The sequence below is a fragment of the Podarcis filfolensis genome (assembly GCF_964270895.1).
Source record: "Podarcis filfolensis genome assembly, chromosome: 4".
Lineage (NCBI taxonomy): Eukaryota > Metazoa > Chordata > Lepidosauria > Squamata > Lacertidae > Podarcis > Podarcis filfolensis.
Window position 1 is genome coordinate 51,646,845 of NC_139607.1, and position 26,018 is coordinate 51,672,862.

Sequence of the window (26,018 nt, forward strand, 5' to 3'; positions counted from 1 at the left end):
GTAAATTATGCTTATACTGTGCTATAGTAAATAGGATTTACTCAATTAATCAAATTTACAGATTAGCTCCTTATTGATCACAACTATTTTATGCTGAAGATCAATGGTAATGTATTTTAAATCTTTAATTGTTAATCCTTTTAAAAAATGTAACATTGATTGGTATAATCCTTGCTAATTCTTTTGGTGCTGTGAAGTACTTTCTGAGCTCACTAAATGCATTTAGGCAAGTGAAATTTCATGTTTCCAATTTCATGTTTCCAAGCAGTACTCAGTTGTCTTATCTGTTAAATATATTTATTTGCTACAGCTATGAATGAAAAGGCTGGAAGATGAAAGGCTCCTCAGTTTAATTGTTCATTACTATGTACAGAGTTTTATAATTTCCCACACAGATTTTTCTCTCCAGAATATCTTACTACCAGGAATGTAGTAGCATTTTGGAGAGTCTCCAATGATTGGTTCAATCCAAATGGTGAATGGCAGTCATGTATGTTAAGTTGCCATTGCTGTATACAGTGGTACCTCTAGTTACGAATTTAATTCGTTCTGGAGGTCTGCTCTTAACCTGAAACTGTTCTTAACTAGAGGCGTGCTTTTGCTAATGGGGCCTCTTGCTGTTGCTGCGCCGCCAGCACACGATTTCCGTTCTCATCCTGGGTCAAAGTTCTCAACTCGAGGTAACTCTTCCAGGTTAGCAGAGTTTGTAACCTGAAGCATTTGTAACCTGAGGTGTTTGTAACTCAAGGTACCACTGTATGAAGGTGTTTTCCATAGCATTCAGTGAACCAGTTCCGGAAGGTTTGTGTGAGGATAAAATCACAATACTCAATTTTAGTATTGTACTGGCAAGCAGGAGCTCCCCTTCCCCCAATTCTCAGAGTGGTGGGTGTTGTTTTTAACTTCCTTGAGGGCTTCTCAGAAGCATCTCGCCAGCCACTGTTAGAAATAGGTTGCTGGAATACATGGAATTCTGGCCTGGTCAAATAGAGCTTTTCTTAAATCTTCTAACTCCAGAGGCTTGCTGTCTCTTGAGGCACTGCAGCCTATCCTGGTCATTCAGAGACCCATTTGGAAACAATATATGTAAAAATGTTTTCTTGGTTTGTTTGCCACCCATCTGACTGCTTACACCAGTCTCTCTAGGTGTCTTCCAACAAATTAAAACACAGTAAGACATCAATCATTAAAAACTTCCCTATACAGGGCTGTCTTCAGAAGTCTTCTAAAAGTCAGGTGGTTGACATCTGATGGGAGGGCATTTCACAGGGCGGGTGAGACTACTAAAAAGGCCCTAACTGAAGAATCATTTAAACCAGGGGTCGGCAACCTAAGCGGCCCACGGGGGTCGTTTAACCAGCCTACAAGCTGCCCCCAAACTGAGCCACCGCTTGGCAAGTCCCTGTACGCTGCACGAAACTGGCGCAGGGACTCGCTTCTGCAGCACTGGAAATTGCATCTGCGCAGATGCCAGGAATCGCATCTGCGCAGACGACACAATCAGGCCCATGGAGGGATTTCCGCTGGAGTGAACCGGCCCAGGCGAGGTAAACCTTGCCAACCTCTGATTTAAACACTCAGCTCGGGATAGTTGGTTCTCTTAAGAGAAAATGAGAGAATGCTCTTTTTAGTATATAGACAATACTTGGTTCAAGACAGATGACAAATACTGCACAATATAAAAAAGGCAAGAATACTTGTGTCAAGAACACTCTGAAAGAAGATATAAAGTAACAAATCTAGTTTTTCCATTCATGTTTCTTCCCTTGCTCCTGCTTCCATCATTATTTTGTACTTATATTAGTCCAATACTCTCTAACTGTACACATATATGTAGTACAATACATTGGTTAAATATGAACATAATCTGTCACCAAATATTTACCCACCTTAATTCTCACAACTGCCCTGAGTTGCACCTACTTTTGAACCACAGGTCCTCTGCTTTTAATGCAGATTCATTTGGATGTTAAAATAATGAACTATTCATACTTCAAATTCAAATTGACTGTAGATAAATTGGGGAAAACAGAAACCCTGGTTTTAGCAATCCTCCTGTTGCTTGAGTATAGTTTGAATCATATGGTGTCTGGTGTGAATGAAATAAGGAAAGATCTATTATTTCTCCTGTCTCTCATTTTCATCTGCTATAAGCTCATACCATTCCCTCACATCCCCCAACCCTTAAGACTAACTTTTTAGGGGATGCAGAGGTTGTAAGAGAAGGAGAGGGAAGGTAAGTACCATTTGGTGAAAAGAACTGAGCTCACAGTTGTTACAGATTCAACCAAATTATATTAACAAGAGTATACAGCTAAGTTTTACATTAAGGTGATGTTTTCATTACATAACAGAATAAAACTGAGAAAACTTGCCCTGTTAAAATATTTCATTTATAAATTTATGTTTTGAGTACAGTTATATCTAACGCAATACTTTGAAGAGCTTCATAAACAATAAAAATGTCTAATCAGCACATATGACCAATCTGATTCCTGTGATATGTGACCATTTTTATAAGGCAGTTCGATAACACTTAACTTTGTAGGTTATGATGACCCCCTTTTTAGTCACTTTGAATGTAGTGTTGTTCTCTAATTGGCTTACCTTGGCAATCTGATAGTAATTGATATTCTGCTGTGGAAAATTAAGTGCAAACTTAGCTACCACTCAGGGGGAAAGAAGATACCCATTCCTGTATATAAGTGTTTGAATAGGAAAACACACTTTTTCAACTTTGATCTCAGTGTTTTCTGGCCAAATTGTTTTGTTTTTTCTCTTAAATTAATTTGTTTTAGGATTAAGGAAGTTGCCACCTCTCTGTCTCATCTGATGTAACAGTTCAACAAAATACTAGTATAGCTATTCTTGCTCAAAGATATATGCAACCTTCTTGATGAGTGTAGATCTGCATGGGGCTTTCTACCATGACATATTCCAGGGCACAAAACAATGACCAGAGGCAGACATCTACAACCTAATGCAGGGGTGGGGCGCACCCCTTTTCAGCCCAGAGGTTGCGTTTCCTTCCAGTGGAAGGGTTTGGCAGGGGCAGGGCAGAAGTGGACATTGCAGTGAATCTTAACTTTATACAGAAGGCTACATTTCAGCCACGTATAGTTCACACGCACACACACAAACTCTGACACATTTCCATCCAGGCGCGCAAGGGGCAATATTATAGTTCCAGAACATGTTCTAGTCAGACAAAAGCATTCAAGGAAGGCATGGAGCAGCGCCTGTGAGAGATGTGGTCGTGGGAGAGGGTACATGATCTAAGGAGGAGTTATGGTATAAGGACACTCCCATGGGTCAGATAAAAAGGGTGAGAAGAATGGCTTGATCAATTGCCTTTCTGTTTCTTTGCCACATGGTTGGTGTTTCTAACATATATCCAATATGATTGATTTATGCTTGCTGATCTTGTTATTTTATATTATTATTATTTATTTATTTTATTAAATATGTTCCTTATGTTATCTTGCCCAAGGCATTCTAAAGTGATGTACAACCAAACAATTATTTTGGTTGATATCCTGCATTTTTATTAATTATTTCTATCGTATTACTTGCAGTTCATTGCTTTGGGGGCCTTAAAGCAACATATAAATACAACGTAACAACAATAATTTTAAAATCCACACATTGCAAAGAGCTAAATTAAGTAAAACAGTTCTTAAGAACTGTGAATATCTTACATCTTTTGAAAATTGTATAGGGAATGAAACATATCCTAGGGAAGTTAGAGTAGATTTCATTACACTGTTATGATACATTTCCATCCAAAGTAGTTAGTTGGTTACAGAATCTATTTAGCTGCCCATAACGTAAGTTCTGGGTGACTCATAAAACAGTTTAAAAACTTTAAAGTGCATGCTTTCTATTCTTTTTCTATTGTTTTTATAATTTGTGTGATATTGTCTCATTAAGGGTCAGTATTCAAGATGAAACTGTTTAGTGTTTCCTAAATGTGCCTGTATTTTCCTGCCAAATATACGGTATGTAAAAATGAACCTTTTTAAGACCTTGTACTTTAATGAACCATCTTATTGTCGACATTCAAAATCCAATAGTGTGCCTTTTGGTGACGTCGTTTAGAATTTTAATGCATTTTAGTTCTCATTCGGCACGGCCTATGTGCTCCTCTCGGGAGGGCCTTTAGAAATAGGATTAACTTCTAGAGGAATGCATTAGCTATGCCACAGAAGTAGGCAAAGCTCTAACTAGCCTGATAGATTGCTCCATGCTTCAAATCCTCCTTGGTCCCCCTCCCTTTTTATTGACAGCTTCTCATTGAGCTTCTAGAAGCATTAGTGTATTTAGGAGTTAGATGTTTTGTATGATCCTAGGCTGATCTCATATTCGCTTTCTGAAATTAATTCGACACTACTTTACATGTTAATCCGCAAAGGATTGATTTTGAGAAGGTCAGAGTAGAGCAGTTTCAGAAAATGGAAGAAAAGCTCTACTTAAAACAGCTCATTTCAGTTCCCAGAATTACGTATAGCTGCCTTTTCATTGTGGCACTTAGCCAGCTGTAGGAGAATTGGTCCTCTTGCAGGATATATCAAACAGCATTGTTTGATGTGAGCTGCAGAAAGTTGAACTAATTAAGTTTAGCTTCATTAACCAATTGCAGTTTGCAAATTGCACAACTATACTTGAAAGCCTGCAAGATAATAGACTTCTTTTGACCATAAACCATAGTAATTGAATGGTACTTTAATGACAACATGAATAAGAGTTTTTTTAAAAATTAAAACAACTTACCCTAGGTTTTTCTCTTGTGTGCCTTGACTTTCCTTTCGTGTATTTTGAGTTGCATAGTTGCTAAAGTTGCAAAAGCAGAAAGTAGACATATAAGAAGTTCACAGTATGCTGTAAGGTGAGATTGGTTGATTAGAAATAAACAATGTCTTTAGTATGTAACTAAACTGTCAAACAGAGTTGTTAACAGCAGTGCCACAAAGAGTCTGTGCTGATAAGAAACTAATAAACCTGAAACAATATACTATAAATATGGAAGTAATTAAACATGTGCATTGTATTCGTTGCTAGTCGGATACATGTTATGTGCAGTGGTAGCTCAGTCACACAGATTTCATGTGATTAGATGAATAGACACTGTTGCCACTAACACTCATCTAACCCCAAGGTAGATCTGAAGCTGGAACAGGATAATATTACCTAAATATTGTGTCTGTTAAAGGTGTGGCTCTTAACAACTGTAATTTCCTGACCTTCAGTGAATATGGAAAGCCCATAACATGGCATGTTAAACTGAAAGGTTTTTTTTTTTAATGAATAAATTTTAAGAAGGCTATGGTTACAACTCCTTCATGAGGCAAACTTGAAAATGAAAAATCCTATTCAAGGTGGGAGAGAAATATCCTCATTAATAATAAAAAAACCCCACCATTTAGAAGAACAAGAATTCACATGCAACTTATCGTAAGTCTATTAAGAGAAATAAGAATAGATGTTAGAGTTGTCAACTTTTTCATAAGTGGGCTCCTGTGTCTTTAATGGAGTTTCCAACTTTTACTGATCCCCACTGCTTCTATGTCAGTAACAACTGTTTCATTGAACAACGTTAGCAGTGGTCATGTTTGTTTTCATGTGCTGGAATCTCCCTGACTTATTTCTGCATGTTGTATAGATGATACAGATGCAGGAGGAGGCCCAGCTGGGGCTTTAAAGTTCTATCAGCAAACCTAGCCTTTCAAAGTTGCAGTAGAAAAAGAGGAAATTCAGTAGATAAAGTACACACACACTCACAGTTGCCTTCTATATCTCCCTCCTTTTTTTTCTAAAGGTTCTCCTGTGCCTTCAAAAGCTGACCATCAGAGTCCAGCCAGTGTACACCTCAGATGTAGTTCTCCCTTTTCCTCATGTTTCTCAAACTAGTTTTACTCATCATTTTTTTCCTGTGGTCCCCGGAATTATTCACATTTTCACAGCTGTTGCATACTGGGTCAGCATCTTCATTGAGCTAGCCACCATGATCTTGCCTCTAATAGCTTACTTGACTTTTCTTGTTAAGGACACTGGAATCCTCTTGGCCTTGTCAGTACCTTTCCTAATCTGCAGTATACATTCCAGAAGGGCTTTTATTATGGTGGCTTTGAATAGCCCTCAAGCATTCTAGGGAAATTTGACCCTCTTAACCCTTTCCCTTTCAATTCCCTTTTTACCAATTTTTGAGAAATTTCTGCTTTTGAAGTCATATGTGACCATGTTGCACTAACTTGGCAATTGCCCACCTACATATATGTTGAATTTTGAAGCAATTTGGTCATTGTTTGCATCTTGCACTAGGTCTCACATGCCACTTAAGATTAAGTCTAGGGCCACATCTTCTTTGCTTGGTCCTATGACACACTCTTTTAGGGTATGTAAAAAACTTTCTGAGAAGTCTTTGGTAAGAGACACAGGAGCCATGGTGTGGGACTTCTGAAACTCCAAGTGTATACTCTGTAATGCAGAACCTGTGGCCCTCCAGATGTTGCTGGACTCGCATCACCCCTATCCAGCATAACTAATGGAAAGAATGACAGGTGTAGTCCAGCAACATCTGGAGGACAACACATTCCTTTCTGTGTCTCACAATCATTGATGCAATCACTGATACCGAATCTCTTTCCACGTCTCCATACTTAGTTATAGAAACCTCTTGGAAACCTAATGATAGGACTCTTTAGGAAACAATGAAACTAAAACTAAGACACATCATGGATATGACTTTTGTACATGAAAAAAAGCGTTTGACAGATTTTAATCACCTTTCATATTACATCGCTCCAAATTTTCCACGTTTAGGAGTACATTTGTAAAATGATTGGATTTATTATGTGTAATAATGCAAATATTTAAATAAATGAAGTATTTCTGAATCAGTGTCCTAACTTTATTTTTACTCGCTTCAAAACAATGAATATAAATTGGTTGCACAATATGTATTCTCCTAGGCAGGCAAATACAAAATTGGTTGGTTGTGTAGCTAAGGAAGGAATGTGGTATGGAGGTGGTAGAGCTGTGATAGAACTTATTTAACGTATTTGTGATGCAGCACCTCAACAGCATCAAGGTGTTTGCTTCTTCTTCCAACAAGTTATGTATGCCAATTGCAATTGTTAAGGAGTTGTTGTTTTTTATTTAGTCCCTCTTCCTTCTCTCCACACCCCCAACACGACTGATGTAATAACCAATGAAGGAAACAGTAATCTGGATTGATTAAAGTGTCACCAAGTGAATATGCAAAAGACTCAGGACTCTACTAGATATACTTACACGGCCTGCATAGTCTGAACTTTGTACATCTGCTTCTCGTAAAAATCCCCATTGGATATTACAATGGAAGTATAAATATTGGAAGCGGAAGCATCCATATTTCTTAAACCATTTGTTACTACCCTTCATCTTTCATGTCTCTTGCATCCTTTTCTTTTGGGCTTGAGATTGGTAGGCCTGCAGGTCTGGACTTCATGAAGCAGACTCTGTTCAATTTCTTTGCCTCTAGTTTTCTGATCCTGCAGCAGCTTGCACTTTACTGCTACAGACAGTAATACTTTTTGCCATGGTTGGTCTAGGTTGGTCCATAAAAATGAACTTCAAAGCATGCTAAAATAGAATTCATGGAATATCCATCAAAAGGCACATGAGGTACTCGACATCAATACAAAGGTGATCCTAGAAGCACAACAGGATGCAGGTCCAGAAGTGAGGCTTCTGGTCAATGATACAAGTTCTGTGAAACATCAGGAATTTTTGCCTTTCAGAATTCTTTAGCATTCTGTTTTCCTCAGACTTTTCAGCACTTATTTCAAAAATACATCATGAGTGATCACCTAATGTACATCTTCCGTACTTAAATGTACTGCCTGTAGACTTTGTTTCCCAGGCCAACCACTTCCCAGATAGAAATAGATTTATTATTTTACATTTATTAATTGCATTATCCAAAGTTATCCAACCAAGCTTGGTGCAACTCTTTTTGCCATGAAATGAAGTGCATTTGGAGCACTGGAACTCCTCTTTCTAAAGTTTTCTCCCAGATTATGTTTGCATCCTCCTAAAATGTAAGAGTTGTGATGTGAGGGAACACCTAGTTTTATCTTGCCAGCAGACTGCTTATCTTATTTAAAATAGCCTGACACTGAGTGTGTCTGTGTTTAAATGTGAAGTCAGTAAACATACAAGGGAAACATTTCTATTTATCTATCTATCTAAACATTTATACCCCACTTCTCTTTATAAAATAAACTCAAAGCAGCTCAGCAAAAATGTTCATATACCAACAGTAAAAACACCCCAATTACTAATGTCCCTTTTGTTTAATAAATCCAATAATGAGATAAAACAAGCTTTATGAAGACAAAACTTTAACCCACACTAAAAGATCAGCAAAATAAAGCTTAAAAAGAGAAGGCACCAGTTGAAACCTGCTAGGGAGGGAGTTCCACATCCTGGGTGCCACAATAGAAAGGGGTAACGAGGCTATATAAAGATAACAAGTTATGATTGTGTGCAGTTGCATGAAATCTTACTAATTGAGATTTGTGAGTGTTCTTGTGTCAGTTTTTATGTTCAGCACCTTCTGTTCACAGAGTGGTTGATGGAGAGGGGCAGCGCCATGCACCTGGCCTCCTGTTAGCTGTGTTGCTGTGCTCCCAGGAGGCAGTGGGGAATTTCAAAACATGTATGTGCATAATGCTATTTTACTGACATAAGTTATGTTTTACTGACATAGTGGGTAACATGGCTTAACTGTTTTATTCTGCAGTGTTTATCGACAGTTGGGACTTCAGACACTGCCAAAGTATGGCTGTGTCTAGCCCCGTACAAAATATGTGTGAGTTGGACATCGGCATCACCCCAAAGGTTGATTGTGCATTAGCAATTTGACGCTCAACCAATCTTAAGAAATATGTTAGTAATTTGGTATGGTCAGTAGTGTAATTACATTGTTGGGATTTGTTTGAGATACAGCGGGATTCTAGGACCAGGTTCCCTAAGCCCATACAGTATCTGCTTTCAGAGGTAAAACATATTTCATGATCTCTGTTCATACAAAGACATATGTAGGAATTCCATGCAAGTAAAAAAGCTAACATGGCAGCTTCTGATGCAACATTTTCCTTCTATGTATTAGTCTTCTGTTTCCTGAGAGCTTATTTTTTTAATGCAGAGAAATAATCTACCTCAGAAATTTGCCACTTCATTCCCAACTCAATTCTGCTGTATACATAGCCTGGACCACTTCCTTGAGACTAATTGAGGGCAAGAAGCAAAGTGGTACAAAAATAAGAACTAGTAAAAGAATACAAAGTCTGCTTTATAACTATCTGCTAGCTGAAATCTTGGGAACATTGCCTTTCCCCCCAGGATGGTTGTGTTATATACACAAATGCACATATATGTGTGTTTATATATGGCTTGCTCACAATGAATTTATATGATACTGCTCAGAATCACAGGTGTCAGTAAAATATTTTAGTCATTTTGATTTGAAAAAGGAACCCATATGTAAATGCTTCTCCCTTATGAAACATATATTTCCCCCTGTAATTTTTCTTCCTGTGCAATTGATATTAGAAAAAGAATAATGTTTTAGGTTTAATAATAAAGCCAAATATTTGGTACGAGAATAACTTGGTGCTGCCTCCTGTTATTTGGCTCTATTTGTACAGTCCCCAGCTGCATTATCTAACCCCAGTGAAGAAAATTAAGTCAATGTAAAAGTATACTCTGTTTTTTTACAAAGAGGTCACGAATAGTCTTTCTTCCCTTGGTAGTCACCAGTGTTCTTATTACACTTCATTTATATAGTTGAAGGACTCAGGAGAACCAGCTGGGTTCCCTGTCTGTACTCATCAAGTGTTAATTTCTGAAAGAGGTACTGCTGTCATGAACAAGTGCCGAAGGTACTCTGGTGGTCCTGCCAAACAACAAGAGCTCTTAATTAGCACCAATGTTCAATCAGACTGCTTAACCTGCCACAGAGCGGAGGAGGTCATGTTCCTTCCTGCAGCATTGCCAACAGAAAATACCCAAGAACAGACCCTGAATGTTTCTTTTACTGTAAGAATAGTTACTAAAGACAACTGATCCATGAGAGTAATGTGGCTTCTTTTGAGGGCTATGTATGTACTTCGAAAAACAAATTTTCTCTACTGTAAATCTTCAAGAAATTTCTTAAGCATATTTTTATCAGTCCAGGGTAAATATAGTAGTTTGATTCTGACTTTGGGCTCCTTCTGAAGACTTAGCTAAGCACATACAGTTTAACCACTGGGTATATGCAATGCACTAGGCCCATTACACTTGGCAAAATTGTAGAAGAAAAAAGTCATCCATTTTTTAAAGTGTAATTTGTGTGCTTCATAAGCTGTTTATGTATTTAAATAACTGTTCTTATAGAAGATAATGAAGGGGAACATAAAATAGCTAGGAAGATAACTTTCAGTATGGTCAGTTGAGGTGTGAAACACCAGGGGTTACTTAGTCTTAGGGTGCAAATACCCTTGGCAATAAAATAAAATAATGCTCTTCAACAGATGTCTAACAAATTTAATTCTAGAGGTATTTCAAGCTCAGCTGTCAAAATGGAAAGGAAGTAGTTTAAGAAGAGACTTCACCAACAGTCGCTTAGCAGAATATTATTCATGACTGCGAAAGAATCTTTATATGACATTCAATATGCTGTGTTACAAACGATCAGGCCTTTTGGATTTGTTTACAGTTGAATACACTTGCTGCGGCCTTATTGCAGGATTCTCTGAGCCTAATTTGGGAAGCAAATTATTGTTTCTACTTTTAACTTTTTTGTAGATACTTTGAAATCTGAAAAGTGAGAAATCCTGTGTGTGTTTCTGGAGACTAATAAAGAGCTGCATAGCTGCTAAGACAGTTCTGTTGACACAACCTCTGTGCATTATAAAAAGGGTACCTTACCCTTTTCAGGGTGAAAATACATTGGAATGCTTTCTCGTCTTATTGTGTAAGTGGGAAGATGGCATGCTAATCCTTTTGTACATACATACTTATCATGGCAGCCACATTGTTTAGGTGGTTTTGCACAAGCCAGAAAGAATTTAATGCATGTGTTAAAGAAGGATTTTAGTAAAGATTGTTTGCTGTCTGTCTTACAAAAGTGAATGTAGGGTATTTGCAGAGTTCCTCTCATTGTCTTCACTTATTTTCAGTTGCTATTTTAAATAATAGTTTAGTTTCATGTAAAGTCATTCTAAGGAGAAAGGGAAGATAGCATTTCTGAGCCTTTTCAAAAGTAGCAGTATCGTAGTTACGGGTGGTGGGATTCCCCTAAGTTGAAGTATGCTTCTCTCCTATAGTGAACATATTATGTCACTTTGAGTTTGTAATATTTCTGCAGTGAAGAAGTACATGTGAAAATGTCACAGTTTTCATTCTAAATTGCATTACACTCTGTCATTATTACTTCAAGTATTGTGGTAGAAGTGTGGATACACTTTAGGTTTATCAGCTCAGACAGTATAGAGTGCTCCTTGTGTCATCCATCAGGCAACATTGTACTATAATGTGTATGTTGAACAGTAACTTGAGCTGTCATGGTTACACTGATTGGAAGATCTGTGGGGAGGTGTGCTTTGTAGGAAGAGATTCAGAAAAACAGCGCCGGAGGTTTCAAGACTTTCAAACCTTGTCAATAGAATTAAATAGAGACAGGGCAATTAACTATGTGTAAATGTTGCAAATATATACGAGCTGTAATCTGGCAGGATCACTAGTTTGTGTGTTCTTATTTAGTGAGCTATAGCAGTTTTGTGCGAATAGAAACTTAATCCCAGTTTACAGTGGTACCTTGGGTTACATATGCTTCAGGTTAGACACTCCACTAAGACAGAAATAGTGCTTCAGGTTAAGAACTTTGCTTCAGGATAAGAACAGAAATCGGGCTCCAACGGCATGGCGGCAGCAGGAGGCCCCATTAGCTAAAGTGGTGCTTCAGGTTAAGAACAGTTTCAGGTTAAGAACGGACCTCCGGAACAAATTAAGTACGTAACCCGAGGTACCACTGTATATGAGAAATGGGCAGCCTTTTCCTTTTCCTAGATTGCCTAGCCCCATCTGCTCCCCACTTCCCTCTACAGCATGTGCAGAAACCGCCTTCCTGACTGTTGGACCCACCATTTGTCTTGTCCGCTCATTTTGCCAGAGCTTATCTTTTGATGCAGGGAAAGTTCACACCAAGAATTACCTCAATTAAATCCATATAATTCAATGATTTAGCCAAAATCGTGGTCCTCTATTTGGTATAGTGTTAGATTTAAACATCTCTGCCTAGGACATAGGCTTTCCCTGGAGTTTTATTGACTGGCTGAGTATTGATGAAAGTTTCAGTTGTCTTAACTTTATGGTTTAACACTATGTTTTTGACACTGTACTATATCATCAGGGCATTTTTTAAAGTATAATTCTGCAGTTTAGAGCTTTTATTCTCTTTTGCTACCATTTCCTTCAAGCATCATGTGTAATCCTTCCAAAATTAACTTAAAACACCTAGAATAAAAAACATCTAGTAATTATTTCAGAAAGGCATTTTAAAAAAAGAGAATGGTCTTACAGATAAGCAAAGTTGGATGTCTGTGTTCTAAGCAATTCTGTTTAATGAAGTTCAAAAAATAATTTGAAAAATTACAAGCGATATATTGGTAACATGATACAAAGTTTTTTACTTAGATCATTAGCTTGAATCCAGCTCAGATTTGTAGTAAGTAATGAGAAATTGTTAGCAGGTGAAGATCTCTTGGTGGGCTGTGTGGAAAGAATTGACCATCTGATCTTATTCCTAGTAGACAGATGTTTTCATCATAAAAGGAGCCACTAGGGCAACTTTTGTTGCTGGTCTGAGCAAGGAAATTAACAGTTAAGTGAGGATGAAGTGATTGAACTCAGTTTTATTGGTGATAATTCCACTCGTCAAATACTGAGCAATCTATTGAAATACTGTTTTACTAGTCTGTAGGACAGCAAATCATGTACATTCTATATGTTTCTTTTTGGTTAATTTTTTTAAGCTTTTTTAAAATTGACGTAAAAAAATTATATTTCCTGCAGGTAGTCAGAATTTAAACTCAGAATTTACAGTAGTTTTGTAAGCCATGGGGCAAAGGAAAGCTTTTTCACGGACAAGACTTGGTTGAACCAAGTGTGCAAGCTTTGCTTTGTCTGCTGCAGATATAGCGAGGTAAGGGGAAATGGTTGCGGGCCTCCTTTTAAACCCTGGGAGCAGACCCAAGATGGGAAGTCTTCTCCCAGGTCCAAAGCACCAGTCCCAATTGGATCCCAGGGTGGAAGCCTCACAGCTGGGTGAAGCATGCCAAATGCACCCCACTGCAGGGTGATGGCTGCCATCCCTCCCCAACAGCATATGCTGCTGCAAATCAGGGCTCCCAGTGAATTGGGAGGAACCAGGACTTCCTGGGAAGCACAAGTGGTAAGCGTGCCATGGCACTCATATCCAGCTCGCGGGCTTCCCAAGGGCATCTGGTTGACCACTGTGGCAACAGAATGCTGGACTAGATGGGCCTTTGGTCTGATCCAGCAATGCTCTTCTTACGTAGTTTTGCTTCTAAGGAATCTTTGTTTAGCATTGTTTGAACCAAGAATCCTAGTTTTAAACAAACTCTCCTGAGGTTAAGACAAACCCTAGTTTATGAAGCTGTCTTGCTAAATTTACCAGAGGTAATTTTAAACCAGGGTGTCTAGTCTGAACCTGAAACTAAGTTGAGATTTCTTACAGATGAAACTAAACTCTGCTTGAAGTACCCATCAGCCATGTGTGGGGGGGGATGATTCCTGCATTGCAGGGGGCTGGACTAGATGACCCTTGGGGTCTCTTCCAACTCTACAATTCTCTGATTCTATGAGCCCTATGCTTTGGTTGAGCTCATTTGAGGCTTGTTCAAATAATAATGAACCATGATTTACCATTATATTGCAGACACAACTACTGTTTGACATCTTCTGTTGGTAGACTAGTTCACAAAGCTGTTATCAGATTTATTTATTTTTGTTTGTCTCTATTAAATCTTAAATTGAAACCATTTTTTCATTTCTATGTACTTTCCATTATTATTTAAGTGAAGAAGATTTGTGACTGAGAAGATAGTAGTAGTAGTAGTAGTAATAATAATAATAATAATAATAATAATAATAATAATAATAATAATAATTTATTATTTGTACTCCGCCCATCTGGCTGGGTTTCCCCAGCTACTCTGGGCGGCTTCCAACAAAGATGAAAAATACACTAAAATGTCACATATTAAAAACTTCCCTGAACAGGGCTGCCTTCAGATGTCTTCTGAATGTCAGGTAGTTGTTTATCGCTTTGACATCTGATGGGAGGGTGTTCCACAGGGCGGGCGCCACTACCGAGAAGGCCCTCTGCCTGGTTCCCTGTAACTTGGCCTCTCGCAGTGAGGGAACCGCCAGAAGGCCCTCGGAGCTGGACCTCAGTGTCCGGGCAGAACGATGGGGGAGGAGACGCTCCTTCAGATATACTGGACCGAGGCCGTTTAGGGCTTTAAAGGTCAGCACCAACACTTTGAATTGTGCTCGGAAACGTACTGGGAGCCAATGTAGGTCTTTCAAGACCGGTGTTATATGGTCTCGGCGGCCGCTCCCAGTCACCAGTCTAGCTGCCGCATTCTGGATTAGTTGTAGTTTCCGGGTCACCTTCAAAGGTAGCCCCACGTCGAGCGCATTGCAGTAGTCCAAGCGGGAGATAACCAGAGCATGTACCACTCTGGCGAGACAGTCTGCAGGCAGATAGGGTCTCAGCCTACGTACCAGATGGAGCTGGTAAACAGCTGCCCTGGATACAGATTTGACCTGTGCCTCCATGGACAGCTGTGAGTCCAAAATGACTCCCAGGCTGCGCACCTGGTCCTTCAGGGGCACAGTTACCCCATTCAGGACCAGGGAATCCTCCACACCTGCCCGCCTCCTGTCCCCCAAAAACAGTACTTCTGTCTTGTCAGGATTCAACCTCAATCTGTTAGCCGCCATCCATCCTCCAACCGCCTCCAGACACTCACACAGGACCTTCACCGCCTTCACTGGTTCTGATTTAAAAGAGAGGTAGAGCTGGGTATCATCCGCATACTGATGAACACCCAGCCCAAACCTCCTGATGATCTCTCCCAGTGGCTGCATGTAAATGTTGAAAAGCATGGGGGAGAGGACAGAACCCTGAGGCACCCCACAAGTGAGAGCCCAGGGGTCTGAACACTCATCCCCCACCACCACTTTCTGAGCACGGCCCAGAAGGAAGGAGCGGAACCACTGTATGACAGTGCCCCCAGCTCCCAGCCCCTCAAGACGGTCCAGAAGGATGTTATGGTCGATGGTATCAAACGCCGCTGAGAGATCCAGCAGAACTAGGAAACAGCTCTCACCTTTGTCCCTAGCCCGCCGGAGATCATCAACCAGTGCGACCAAGGCAGTTTCAGTCCCATGGTGAGGCCTGAATCCCGACTGGAAGGGATCCAAATGGTCCGCTTCTTCCAGGCGTGCCTGGAGTTGTTCAGCAACCACTCGCTCAATCACCTTGCCCAAGAATGGAAGATTTGAGACTGGTCGATAATTGGCCATCGTGGCCGCATCTAAAGATGTTTTTTTAAGAAGCGGTTTAATAACCGCCTCTTTCAGCGGGTCTGGGAAGGCTCCCTCATGGAGGGAAGCATTCACCACCCCACGAAGCCCATCACCCAGTCCTTCCCGGCTAGCTTTTATAAGCCAGGATGGGCAAGGATCCAGGAGACAGGTGGTTGGCTTCACTCGTCCAAGCAGCCTGTCCACATCCTCGGAGGTAACAGATTGGAATTGATCCCACACAACTTGACTAGACAGGACTCTAGCACTCTCCCGCCCTGGCCCTGGTCCCATGGTGGAGTCTACTTCTTCCCGAATCTGAGCGATTTTATCTGCAAAAAACTTTGCAAAATCATTGCAGGAGATCATGTGGCCCGTACTGGGCCCCGATGTCGCAGGTGGTTCCACTAAATTGTGATAGTATATTAAAGAGGGGATTGAGAATTATTTTAAAAGAATTTAAAGTGAATATGATCTGAAGTCCTCACCATCTCTGACAGCTCTGTTGGAAACTCCATTTTTTGCTGTAATTTTGTGGTCTATGATATTAACAGAGAAATGATTTACTGAATGAAGAGGTCCTTCTAAACTTGGAGTTTTGGAATTTTACCAGTGAGTCTGAACCAACATTTCAAATTTTACTGGCATTTTGTTGGCATAATAGAGCCTGTTTTCTTATTTGAATATATTCTCTGGCACTTTGGGTTGCCTAACTCAAACTTGTTCTATTCATTTGCTTCATGCAACAATACATTTCCTTTTTTTTTTAAATGCCTTCTTAGATGTTATGTTGTTAGAAGGCTTTTACCCACTTATGAATTAAAAAAAACCCCCAGTCATTTCACACACACCCCTGACTCCCCAAAATAACTCTGGGTTATATTCAGTGTAGCGCTAAGTAAAGCATTCCATCAATACAAGAATTTACACTTGCACGACAGAGCTTCTCCCTCTCTTCCCACTGCGTACACCTTAAAACTATTCTAGGGGTTGCCCTAATGCTCTGGAGCAGATTTGGGGAGAGTGTGGGGTACACATGAGTGGAATCTTCCATTGTGCAAGTGTAAATTATTGTGCTGGTGGAACAAATTAGTTGTGGGATTGACCACACAAAAAATAGGATTTTGCATTTCAGAAATAGTCAGTAAACTCCCAACTGGGTTTAAAATCTAACTCTTTTTGTTTTATGTCTATCTTTGAATAACCTATTCCATCAGTGGGGTGCCATATCATGTGGACTTGGAAATACCGGTAGATTTGAGTGCCAGTGGTTGTGAAAAGATTGCTGAGATTCAAAACCCTGTTAGTGAATATACTCAGAAGTTGCAATAACTTTTGAGAGCATTTGTTGTCTTTTTCTTTTACATATATGTTTAAGAACTACAGAAATGTTATGAACATGGGGGGGAGCACTTTTTATTAAAACAGGTGGAAGGGGAGTTCTGTGCTAGCAGAGTGACACTAGCATCACTCTGCAGGCAACGGCCACAAGGAGACTGGCAGGGCTGGGCAGAGGGACCTTCAAGTGGCTTGGATTGATCTTTTAAAGTGTGATCCTGTACATGATTACTTAGAAATAAGTTTAATTGTATTCAGCAGCACTTACTTCCTAATATGTATGTATTCTTTACGATTGCAGTATTAGAGTAACAGTTATGCCAGGTCTATTTATAGAACTGGAATGACTTCTCTTTTTTTAACTTGAATAAAAGATGCAATAAAAATACAATGTATTTGATGCAATTGCTTCCAATTCTGAGTAATATATATTGTAAATGGAATAACAGAGTCTTGTACACAAGTCATGTGAAGACAATAATTAACAAACAGCTCAAAAGAAAGATGGTAAAAGTTACTTTTGACCCTCAGGTTTTTCAACATCTGGAATGTAATGTTGCTTTTTGTAATACTTCTGCAATACCATAAAACAGCAGGGTGCATTAATGAGAGTTTCAGTCTGAAAACCACAACATCAATGAAATTTATAGATGTCAGATCATTAACATTAGTCAAACATAGTTTCTGTGGTTTTAGTTCCAATTTTAAGTAGGCATAATAAAAGTCATTTACTGACTATGAGCACTGAGCGTCTTTGGACTTGATGAAATTTCAGTTAACTATGCTGAATTAAACTAATACCATTTTCAATCTATGCTATAAGCATTTTTTGTGAAAAATGTTTAATGGGCTGATGTAGGAGCATTTAAAAAGTTCTGCCTGGTTTTACTATTTTACCTGGCCTATAGAAGTTTAAATTAAACTTTAATGCTTCAACATTTTTATGTGAAATGGCAACTGGAGATTAAGCTGAAATTCATTTTGGGTATCAAAGATTTCAGTCTCCTATTTGGTCTGGTGCTGCTGCTTCTGTTTTACTAAAATATACTATCCTTCAATATAAATTTGCAGGTTGTTTTTCATAAAGTCTAGGACACCATTATGCTTTTCAAACAATTTCTTGTGCACAGATCTTCAAAAAATGCAACAGTTTCTGAAAGCAGAAACTTTGAAAATATAAGTTAAATACCAGGATCATACCCTCCAACATTTCTCAGATGAATTAGGGACATTCTATTCTCCTGCTTTTGATCTCACCATACAAATATACATTTGTCACCTTGAGCCAATTACAACCTTTCTGTTGAACCTACCTAATAGGATTGTTGTAAAGAAAAAATGTGTGAGGGAAGGGATTGTGTATAACACCTTCCGCAGATAAATGAAATGGAAAATTTTTTTAGCTGTAAGCTCATTGAATCCCAATGAGAATGTTCAGGAACTATTGAACTCAATGGAACTTAGTTCTGAATAAAAATGCTTAGGATTGCAGTGTAAGGTTGCACAGTCTTTACCCAACTACCTTGGTGTAAGCTTCATTGAATACAGTGGGACTTACATCTGAGTAGATAGTGTAGGGCTTAATTTACAATAAAGGAATAAACAGTCCATGTGTTTCCTTAAAAATGGCTGGCTTCTGAAGCATTGCTATTAAAGAATTTTCCTTCAAAATTATAGAGAGAGTTTTGTATGTGTATAAACATACACAGAAAGAGAGAGATAGAAAAGACTCCTGTTTCCCAGAAGGACAGTGGGGTTTCTGATCTCTCCACCACTCTTAATCAAGACAAGGAGGGGAGGAAAAAGGAAAACCAGGACATACCGCGATCATATCAGAAACTGGGATGGCTTCTGTAATTCTAGGACTGTGCCTGGGAAATCAGAACACTTGGAGGGTATGCAGGATGCCAAATTATTTTCCAGCATCCTTCCAACCTTGGTGAACAAATTGGTTATGTGTGATCAAGGCATATTATTGCTCAGCATATGTTTAATTCAATTTATTATGGCAAACAGATGCCAGCCCCTTGTGCTTGTTTCACTATACACTAAACAAAGTACACTAAACCTATCTTTATGCTCTCCTCTCAAATTTGTGAAGGCACTTCATAATCTTTGCGAAGGCCATATAGCTATACGTTGTGTTAATGCCAGGCCTCACTCAGTTTTCCGATCCAACATGCTACCCAAATCTGTTTGTGGACAATATTGTCCTGATAGTAGCCAAGCCTGAATGATCTCTCGCCGCGGCCCTTCAGTAAATATTTACATATGAAACATTGTGGAGTTCACAATAAACAATTTGAAATCTCAACTTCTATGCTTCAATATTCCCTCAGACTCTCAACTATGACTACAACACCTTACAAGGTTTTAAATATGTTTGAAGTTTTTCAATGTTTCATATGCAGATGCTTAAGGGTACAAGTGCCAAGATAATGGTCTAACATTAAGAAATTGAATTTTACCCCCTTCTGGCAGAAGTCAAAGAATACTTCTTTGATGGTCCAAAACAAATTTATCATGGCTGTGGAGGGTAGCAGCTGTCAAGATGATTCTACTCCCCTAATTGACTCTCTTATTCCAAGTGCTCCCAATAAAAATTCCTTGAAAAATGCTGTTGCAATGGCAGAAATGCTGGGACTCTGTTCTACACCAGGGCAAGAGACCTAGATTAGGCCTGGCAACCATTTGTTAAAAATCAAAACAAGAGGGTCTAGGATTACCTCAAGTTAAATGGTACTAAGAGGCAGTTCATTTTAGAATCCTTCTCACTACGCTACAGGACCCTAAGGATTGTTCATGATTAAGGACGGAGTATAATCAGGAAGTTCACAATAAAATATGTGCTATTACGTTTTCATCCCATAATAATAATAAAGTTGGAACACATTTTGGGCTACAAACTTAGGGGCTGCCGCCACCGCCAGGACTTTCAGGACAGGGCTTTTGTTTTTCGAAAATGGAATGAAGAAGGACTGTCATTCATGTGACATTTACAAAAACCATTTTACAGCTGCTCAGATTGTTACTAAACTAGAAATAGTTGGCATAAGCTGGCACCAAGACCATTTCAGCATGAAAAAATTGATTCACCAGCAAGCAAGCAGGCCCTTCACTCCTTTTGAAAAAAATATAAATAAATACATCTGTATCATAAAAGGAGTACTTTCAATCAACTACAAATCTTGCCATCTCAAATCTTTGAAAAGCCTATAGGAATCAAGCTTGGGGAAGGAATTGGAATGGGCCAACAGTTGTAATGTGTGGGCCAAAAACCTCCATTATCAGTATTAGTGAAAAATAGAGAAACAACATCTAATATCTTATATAAATGTTATCTGACACCCCAGAGGTGCTGTGGTAGCAGCTTCCAAGTTCCATCACTCCAAGTTTCAAGAAGATAGTATTTATTTAGTATTTATTTATATTTTATTACCCACCCTACAGTCTAAAGTCCTGGGATTAGAAGCTTCTACCACATGTGATCGTTATGCGAAGGTATAAACATCTTTTGCAAGACGGTCTTTAAGGAGATTGGCACAATTACCCACCCAACATTCAGTTAGTTGTGTTCCACAATTAGCTCTGTTAATTATTTTTGACAGGGAGAACTTACTACCTAAAGAGCTTGTTACATTTATACCAGTGACATCAAGGCAACTGGTTCGCACACAACTGGAAGAGCTTGGAAAATTTGTTGGTAGACTGTTGGCACCAATAAATCTGGTCCATAGCTCTTATGGAGAAACTTACCAAAAAAGTACAGGACATGATGATAATGCTTTTATTGAGATTTGGTATGCATTTATTGCTTATGTAAATAAGGATGACCATGGTTTACAACAGCCAACACACATGACAATCTTTGGCAAAATGTTATTGGTTAACTCTTGCATTTTTAATTCAGGAGTGGGGAACAAGGACCAGGGATGTTTCTTCTATTTGTGTGATCACACACACACACACACACACACACACACTTACAACAAAAATAATTTAAAAACAGAAAATAACAGTTAAAGAAAATAAGCAGATGAATTATATGCTGATATAAAATAAGTCACTACCTACTGTAACATGTCTTTATAGAATATCTGAACATGGTTGGTCTGGGTTTTTTCCTGTAAAGCTCTTAGGTATTTATAATAAATACTGTTATTGTTTATTGAACCATCAGCACATATGTAGTTTATAGTTTGAACAATAATAGGTGATTATGCATTATCATATGAAATTATTGCAGTATCAGGTGGTTAAATCTAAGCTTACGTACCAAATATTATCCCCCCATATCTTCTTTGCTTTTTACTTCTTCCTGAATAAGAGTCCTGTCAGACTCAACAGCTTGCAGTCGAAGGTTAGCTCAAGAAAGTTACATATTTTTCTTCTTTCTGTACCCACATAGATATAGGACTACACTAAGGTAGTTTAGCATGTAGACTGTTTACAATCACTTCTTTCTGTTACAAAACCCTAAAACTTGTATTTTCTGAAAAGGTGGGGGGTTATAAAAATCACAAGCACTTTATTATGGTCTTGGAACTGTGTGGTAATGCCCCTAGAGTTATCTCAGATAGCATAAATAAATCTGTCTGTCTCCAGTAGTCTCAGTCTAGGTATTAGCAACTTCTCTATGTTGTATCCCTTCTTACAGAATTCACCTCCTTACAGAAACTATGCCTTCAGTAGCACAGGAGCTCAGTCTTGTCTTAGTGTGCTCTAGTAACTCTGGCCAAACCACTTAGCAACTGCGTGTGTAGGTTTCCTTAATCACATCATTGTTCTACAGCACTGTGTTTGGTGTCATAACTAACTTTTTTCCCTCTCCTGATTTGTCTCCCTCAGATTTGTAACGTATGACTTGCCTGTTATGTGGAGCCTAGACAGTTGCTTCAGCTATATTTATAATCTGTCCATAGCACCATTTCCAGATTTAAGTTACATTTCCTTTTATGTAACATGAATGTGGTATTGAAGCTGAAGCAGTTTTTGACTCTTACGTGCAGAGTTTCTAGAAGACAATATTAAACTTAAATGGTTACAAAGAACCTCTCTCAGATTCTTTCTGCCAGCTCCCAGCACAAGTAAAATACGGTTTTAACGGCAACAGTTGATGGTAGACAGTCTCAATAAGCAATTCATGGTGGCCAAGAGAAACAATTATCAGGCTGCACTTTTAATATATAATGGAAGTGGGACTGGCAAAGAGATACTCTGGCCATTGCTTAGAAAAAGGACTATTGCTGATATTTGCATTAAAGGGAGGAGAACATTGCGTTACCACTCCTGTGGCTCAAATACTTTTTTTGCCTTTTAACTTACTCTTTTTGCAGTTAGGTGAACAACTGAGCCATTGTGGAAAGATGTTCAGAAATCTTTTGGATCATGTTTTGTGTTCTTTATGCATCCTCTATGTAACCTATTTATAAAACATTATTCTTGAAAGCCAAGCAGGAGTGAATTAGGAAACGCCCTCAGGAACCATTGGCACTAACCACTGTTGGTTCCCAGTATGCAGCAGAGGGTGTATTTGTGCTTACAATTCTGCTTTTCCTGACTGTCATTAGCTCAATCCCAGAGTTTTTAAGTCCTTGTATCTTCCAAAATTCAGAAAAAGTAATTCTATAATATGTTATAAGCAGAGGCAAACCTAGGGGCTGGCAAAACCAACCACTGCCAGAGGTGCCAGCTCTGGGGAGATGCAAAATTCACCTCTCAGACTATGGAATATATGACGTGTATGTGTGTGGTGATATGCTGCCGCTGTTGCAGCGAGATCAAACACAGGGGAAGCGTCCCATCTTTCTTGCACTACAGCACAAAGGCGTTTGAATTTTGTTGCCCTTTCTCCTCGCCTCATCCTCATTCCAAACACTTGAGTACTCATAAAAATGTAGTAATTTCTAATGTAGATATTGCAGTAAAGTGTTTTTGGGGGGGGCACTGATATAGATCTTGCTGGGGGGGGTGCCAATACAGTCTTTGGTTGTAAGTATCTCTGCATTATATTAAATGGAAATTCTCCACATTAAAAGGGTCTATCAAAGCTTTAATAGTTTAAGCCCTGACCAATATGTCATAGCATGCTTTTTTCTGCTAACATGCAAAGAAAAGAAAAGAAAACCATATCACTATTTAGTGCTACTTATTACCAAGGCAACTTAAACAATATTCTCATAGCAAGATTTATGCAAGTCAACATTGGCTCATTTGGTGGTGTTTGAATATGCTTTAGTTTCTACTTATCCCCTGTAGGAAAACTGTATTCTTTTAAGTGAAACAATTTTAAAAGCAGAGCACAAGCCTAAAATAAGCTAGTGTTCTCTAGAGTTCTCAGAAGGTGTAGATTTATTTACTGTAGTTAAATCATAATTAGTTCTCAAGGGATAGTGTCTCTCTTAAACTGCTTTATTGCCACCATACTGGTTTTCTAAATAATCAGAAACTGCTGCTGTTGCTGTATTCAGGAGTATAGTCATGAATTTGCTATAAGTAGTAACAAATGTTAGAAATTGCTGGTTGTCACATATGGAAGATAGTGAAACACTTTAGTGAGAATAAGCACCTCAAAAAGAAATGTAGGAAGTGCAGCTACTTGATTGAAATATATCCTGCTGTTATAGATTTGATATTTTCATTGCAACATTTTTCTATATGTTTTGCCTTTCCCTTTGTTTTAACATTTTTGACCTGAAGCTGAAATGATAATGTAACAAAAATTATAAATCTAATGTTTATATGAAAGCCACACATTGTTCTAATAGGAGTTTTCCTTTTTACAATTTGCAGGTTGATGTACAAGGTGCCACAGGAAATAGGTCTGATTGCGATTGCGGTTCAACAAACTCAAGGGAAAGGTATGTTGGTGTAATTCTGATGTCAGCAATACAAGTTCATGAATTGGAAATAATCATCTGCATTGAAGATTACAATTTTAAATAGCTAAAATAGCTGTGTGAAAGAGTGTGTGAAACCATCCCGAGTTGTTAGTAAGCACTTTTCTGACTCTGTATTTTCATCCAATTGGGGTTTTCATAGATGCTTTTCAGGGAAGCCAAATGCAATCTCACCACACCCCAGTTCCGTGACAGAGAACTACTACCAGCTGTATGCTTTTCTTGGCATGACAAATATATACCACAAAGTTGTTCTTTTCAATGTATCTTTTTTAAAAAACAACAACAACTAGGTGGTATTTAATATGAAAAATTATAAAACCTATCCTTTGATAATTATGTATTTAAGCATGGATCTAATCCATTGACTGGATTGTTCCTGTTTTTAATCTTCATTTCTCTTCTCTTTTGGCCAGAGTAGACATATTGACAGTAGACATACATACATTTCTTATTGCTACAACTTACGGTGTAAGCAAATCACATGTATATGATTTTTTACTTGTGAATTAAAAACAGAAAGAAACAATGTAAAAACTTTAAACCATCAATATATTAGAACGCCTTCAAAATATTTCATTAGATTTTCTCAGTGAACTGATGAAGCTTTCTTTTTATATAACAAAATAAAACTTTCACAAAATACTTTGTTTTTTTAAGGCCGTGGTGGGAATGCTTGGCTGAGTCCTGTGGGAGCTGCTTTATCAACTCTACATATCACCATTCCTTTATCTTCTGAACTGGGACGAAGAATTCCTTTTATTCAGCATTTGGTTTCTCTAGCAGTTGTAGAGTCTGTTAGATCCATACCTGGATACCAGGTATTGTATTTGCGTGTTTCCTATTCCATTATTTTTACGCTTTTTTGACCTAAAATGACTTGAGTATATAATTGACATTCCCACTTAGCATCATTCAACTATCAGAATTTGCCCCCAGGCAAATTTGATTTTGCCCCCAGGTAATTTTTTTCTCTTCATGTGTATGATTGCTGTTTCCATAATGAACCCCCCAAAAAGTAAGTTAAGACTAGCAACCCATTCTGGTTTACTGTATTATACCTGAGTTTCTGTAATGAAGATTGATGTGCCTCTTGGTCTTACTCCTGGACTTTGTTTTATTTTTGTTATAAAACTGATGAGAGGAACTGAGAAAAGAAAAAATAATAAGATTTGCAATTGCCTCTTAGTTGGAGCTGTTTCACTAGCCACTTCATTCCTTCTTTCTTTTTCCACTTCTTGTTTAACATTGAAAATGTTTGCCCCAAGCTCGGAAGCAAGAGGCTAACCATATCCTCTCAGGGGGGAATCAAGTGTCCTGTCATCAATGCTCAAATTACAAACCAATCTTCTTTAGCACCTCATCAGTTTCCTTTGAATGTAACCAATTCATAATATTGGCTAACTGTAAAACATTGGTATTTTACAGGACTAGTCAATGAAAACATGTGTTTCCTATATTACACAAAATCAGTGACTTGAGCACATTTACACATGAATTTCATTAGAGTGGTACCCAGTAGCCTTTCATATAGTTTAACGGTTGTCTTCTATTAACACTTCCCAACTTCAGGACTTCATAAGTTGACTGTAAAAATGCTTCACAATGGAATGTAAAATAAAATATAGTGGTTTGGAGTATTAACTGTTTAATGTAGGAGTCCCCAAAAAGAAAAGGAATACTTTACAGGGATAATTCAATCTCATAAATACATTAGTTGTCAGACACAGTACAACTGAATAGCAAATCTTCCCTTTAGAAGTCTGTTGTACTTTTTTGTTGTTTTCTCTGATATGTTCAGTAACTTTTCATAAATAAGTCTCTAGATTAGTGCACTTGGATCTTTGTTCAAATAGTTCAACAACTATTTTTCCAGGTGTGCAGGGGAGAGCAAAGGACATTGGTCCCACAGACTTTGCACAATACTGATACCATCCAGTGTCTTAATATAGCACATTACAGGTTCTTTCAGATTACCTGTTTATTGAACATTCTCCTGAAGAAAGGATCTCCAATCAGACATTATACTTGATCTCAAGCCAAATACACTGAAATGTCAAGTCTTTGCTTTGTCATCAGTTCTATCCAGGACAGACTCCTGTGCTCCCATCCAGTATTTAAGAGCTTCCTTCAGGGAGCATC

General features: G+C 38.4%; 1 protein-coding gene across 3 annotated transcripts in view; it reads left to right on the forward strand.

Moving 5' to 3' along the window:
- HLCS (holocarboxylase synthetase) overlaps positions 1–26,018 on the forward strand; it is a 94,379-nt gene that overhangs the window by 60,793 nt on the left and 7,568 nt on the right. For all 3 annotated transcript variants that reach the window (XM_083608838.1, XM_083608836.1, XM_083608837.1), the window contains exons 7-8: positions 23,770–23,837; positions 24,537–24,697. In XM_083608838.1, coding sequence (XP_083464964.1) covers positions 23,770–23,837; positions 24,537–24,697 — 229 coding nt within the window. The remainder of the gene's footprint in view (positions 1–23,769; positions 23,838–24,536; positions 24,698–26,018) is intronic.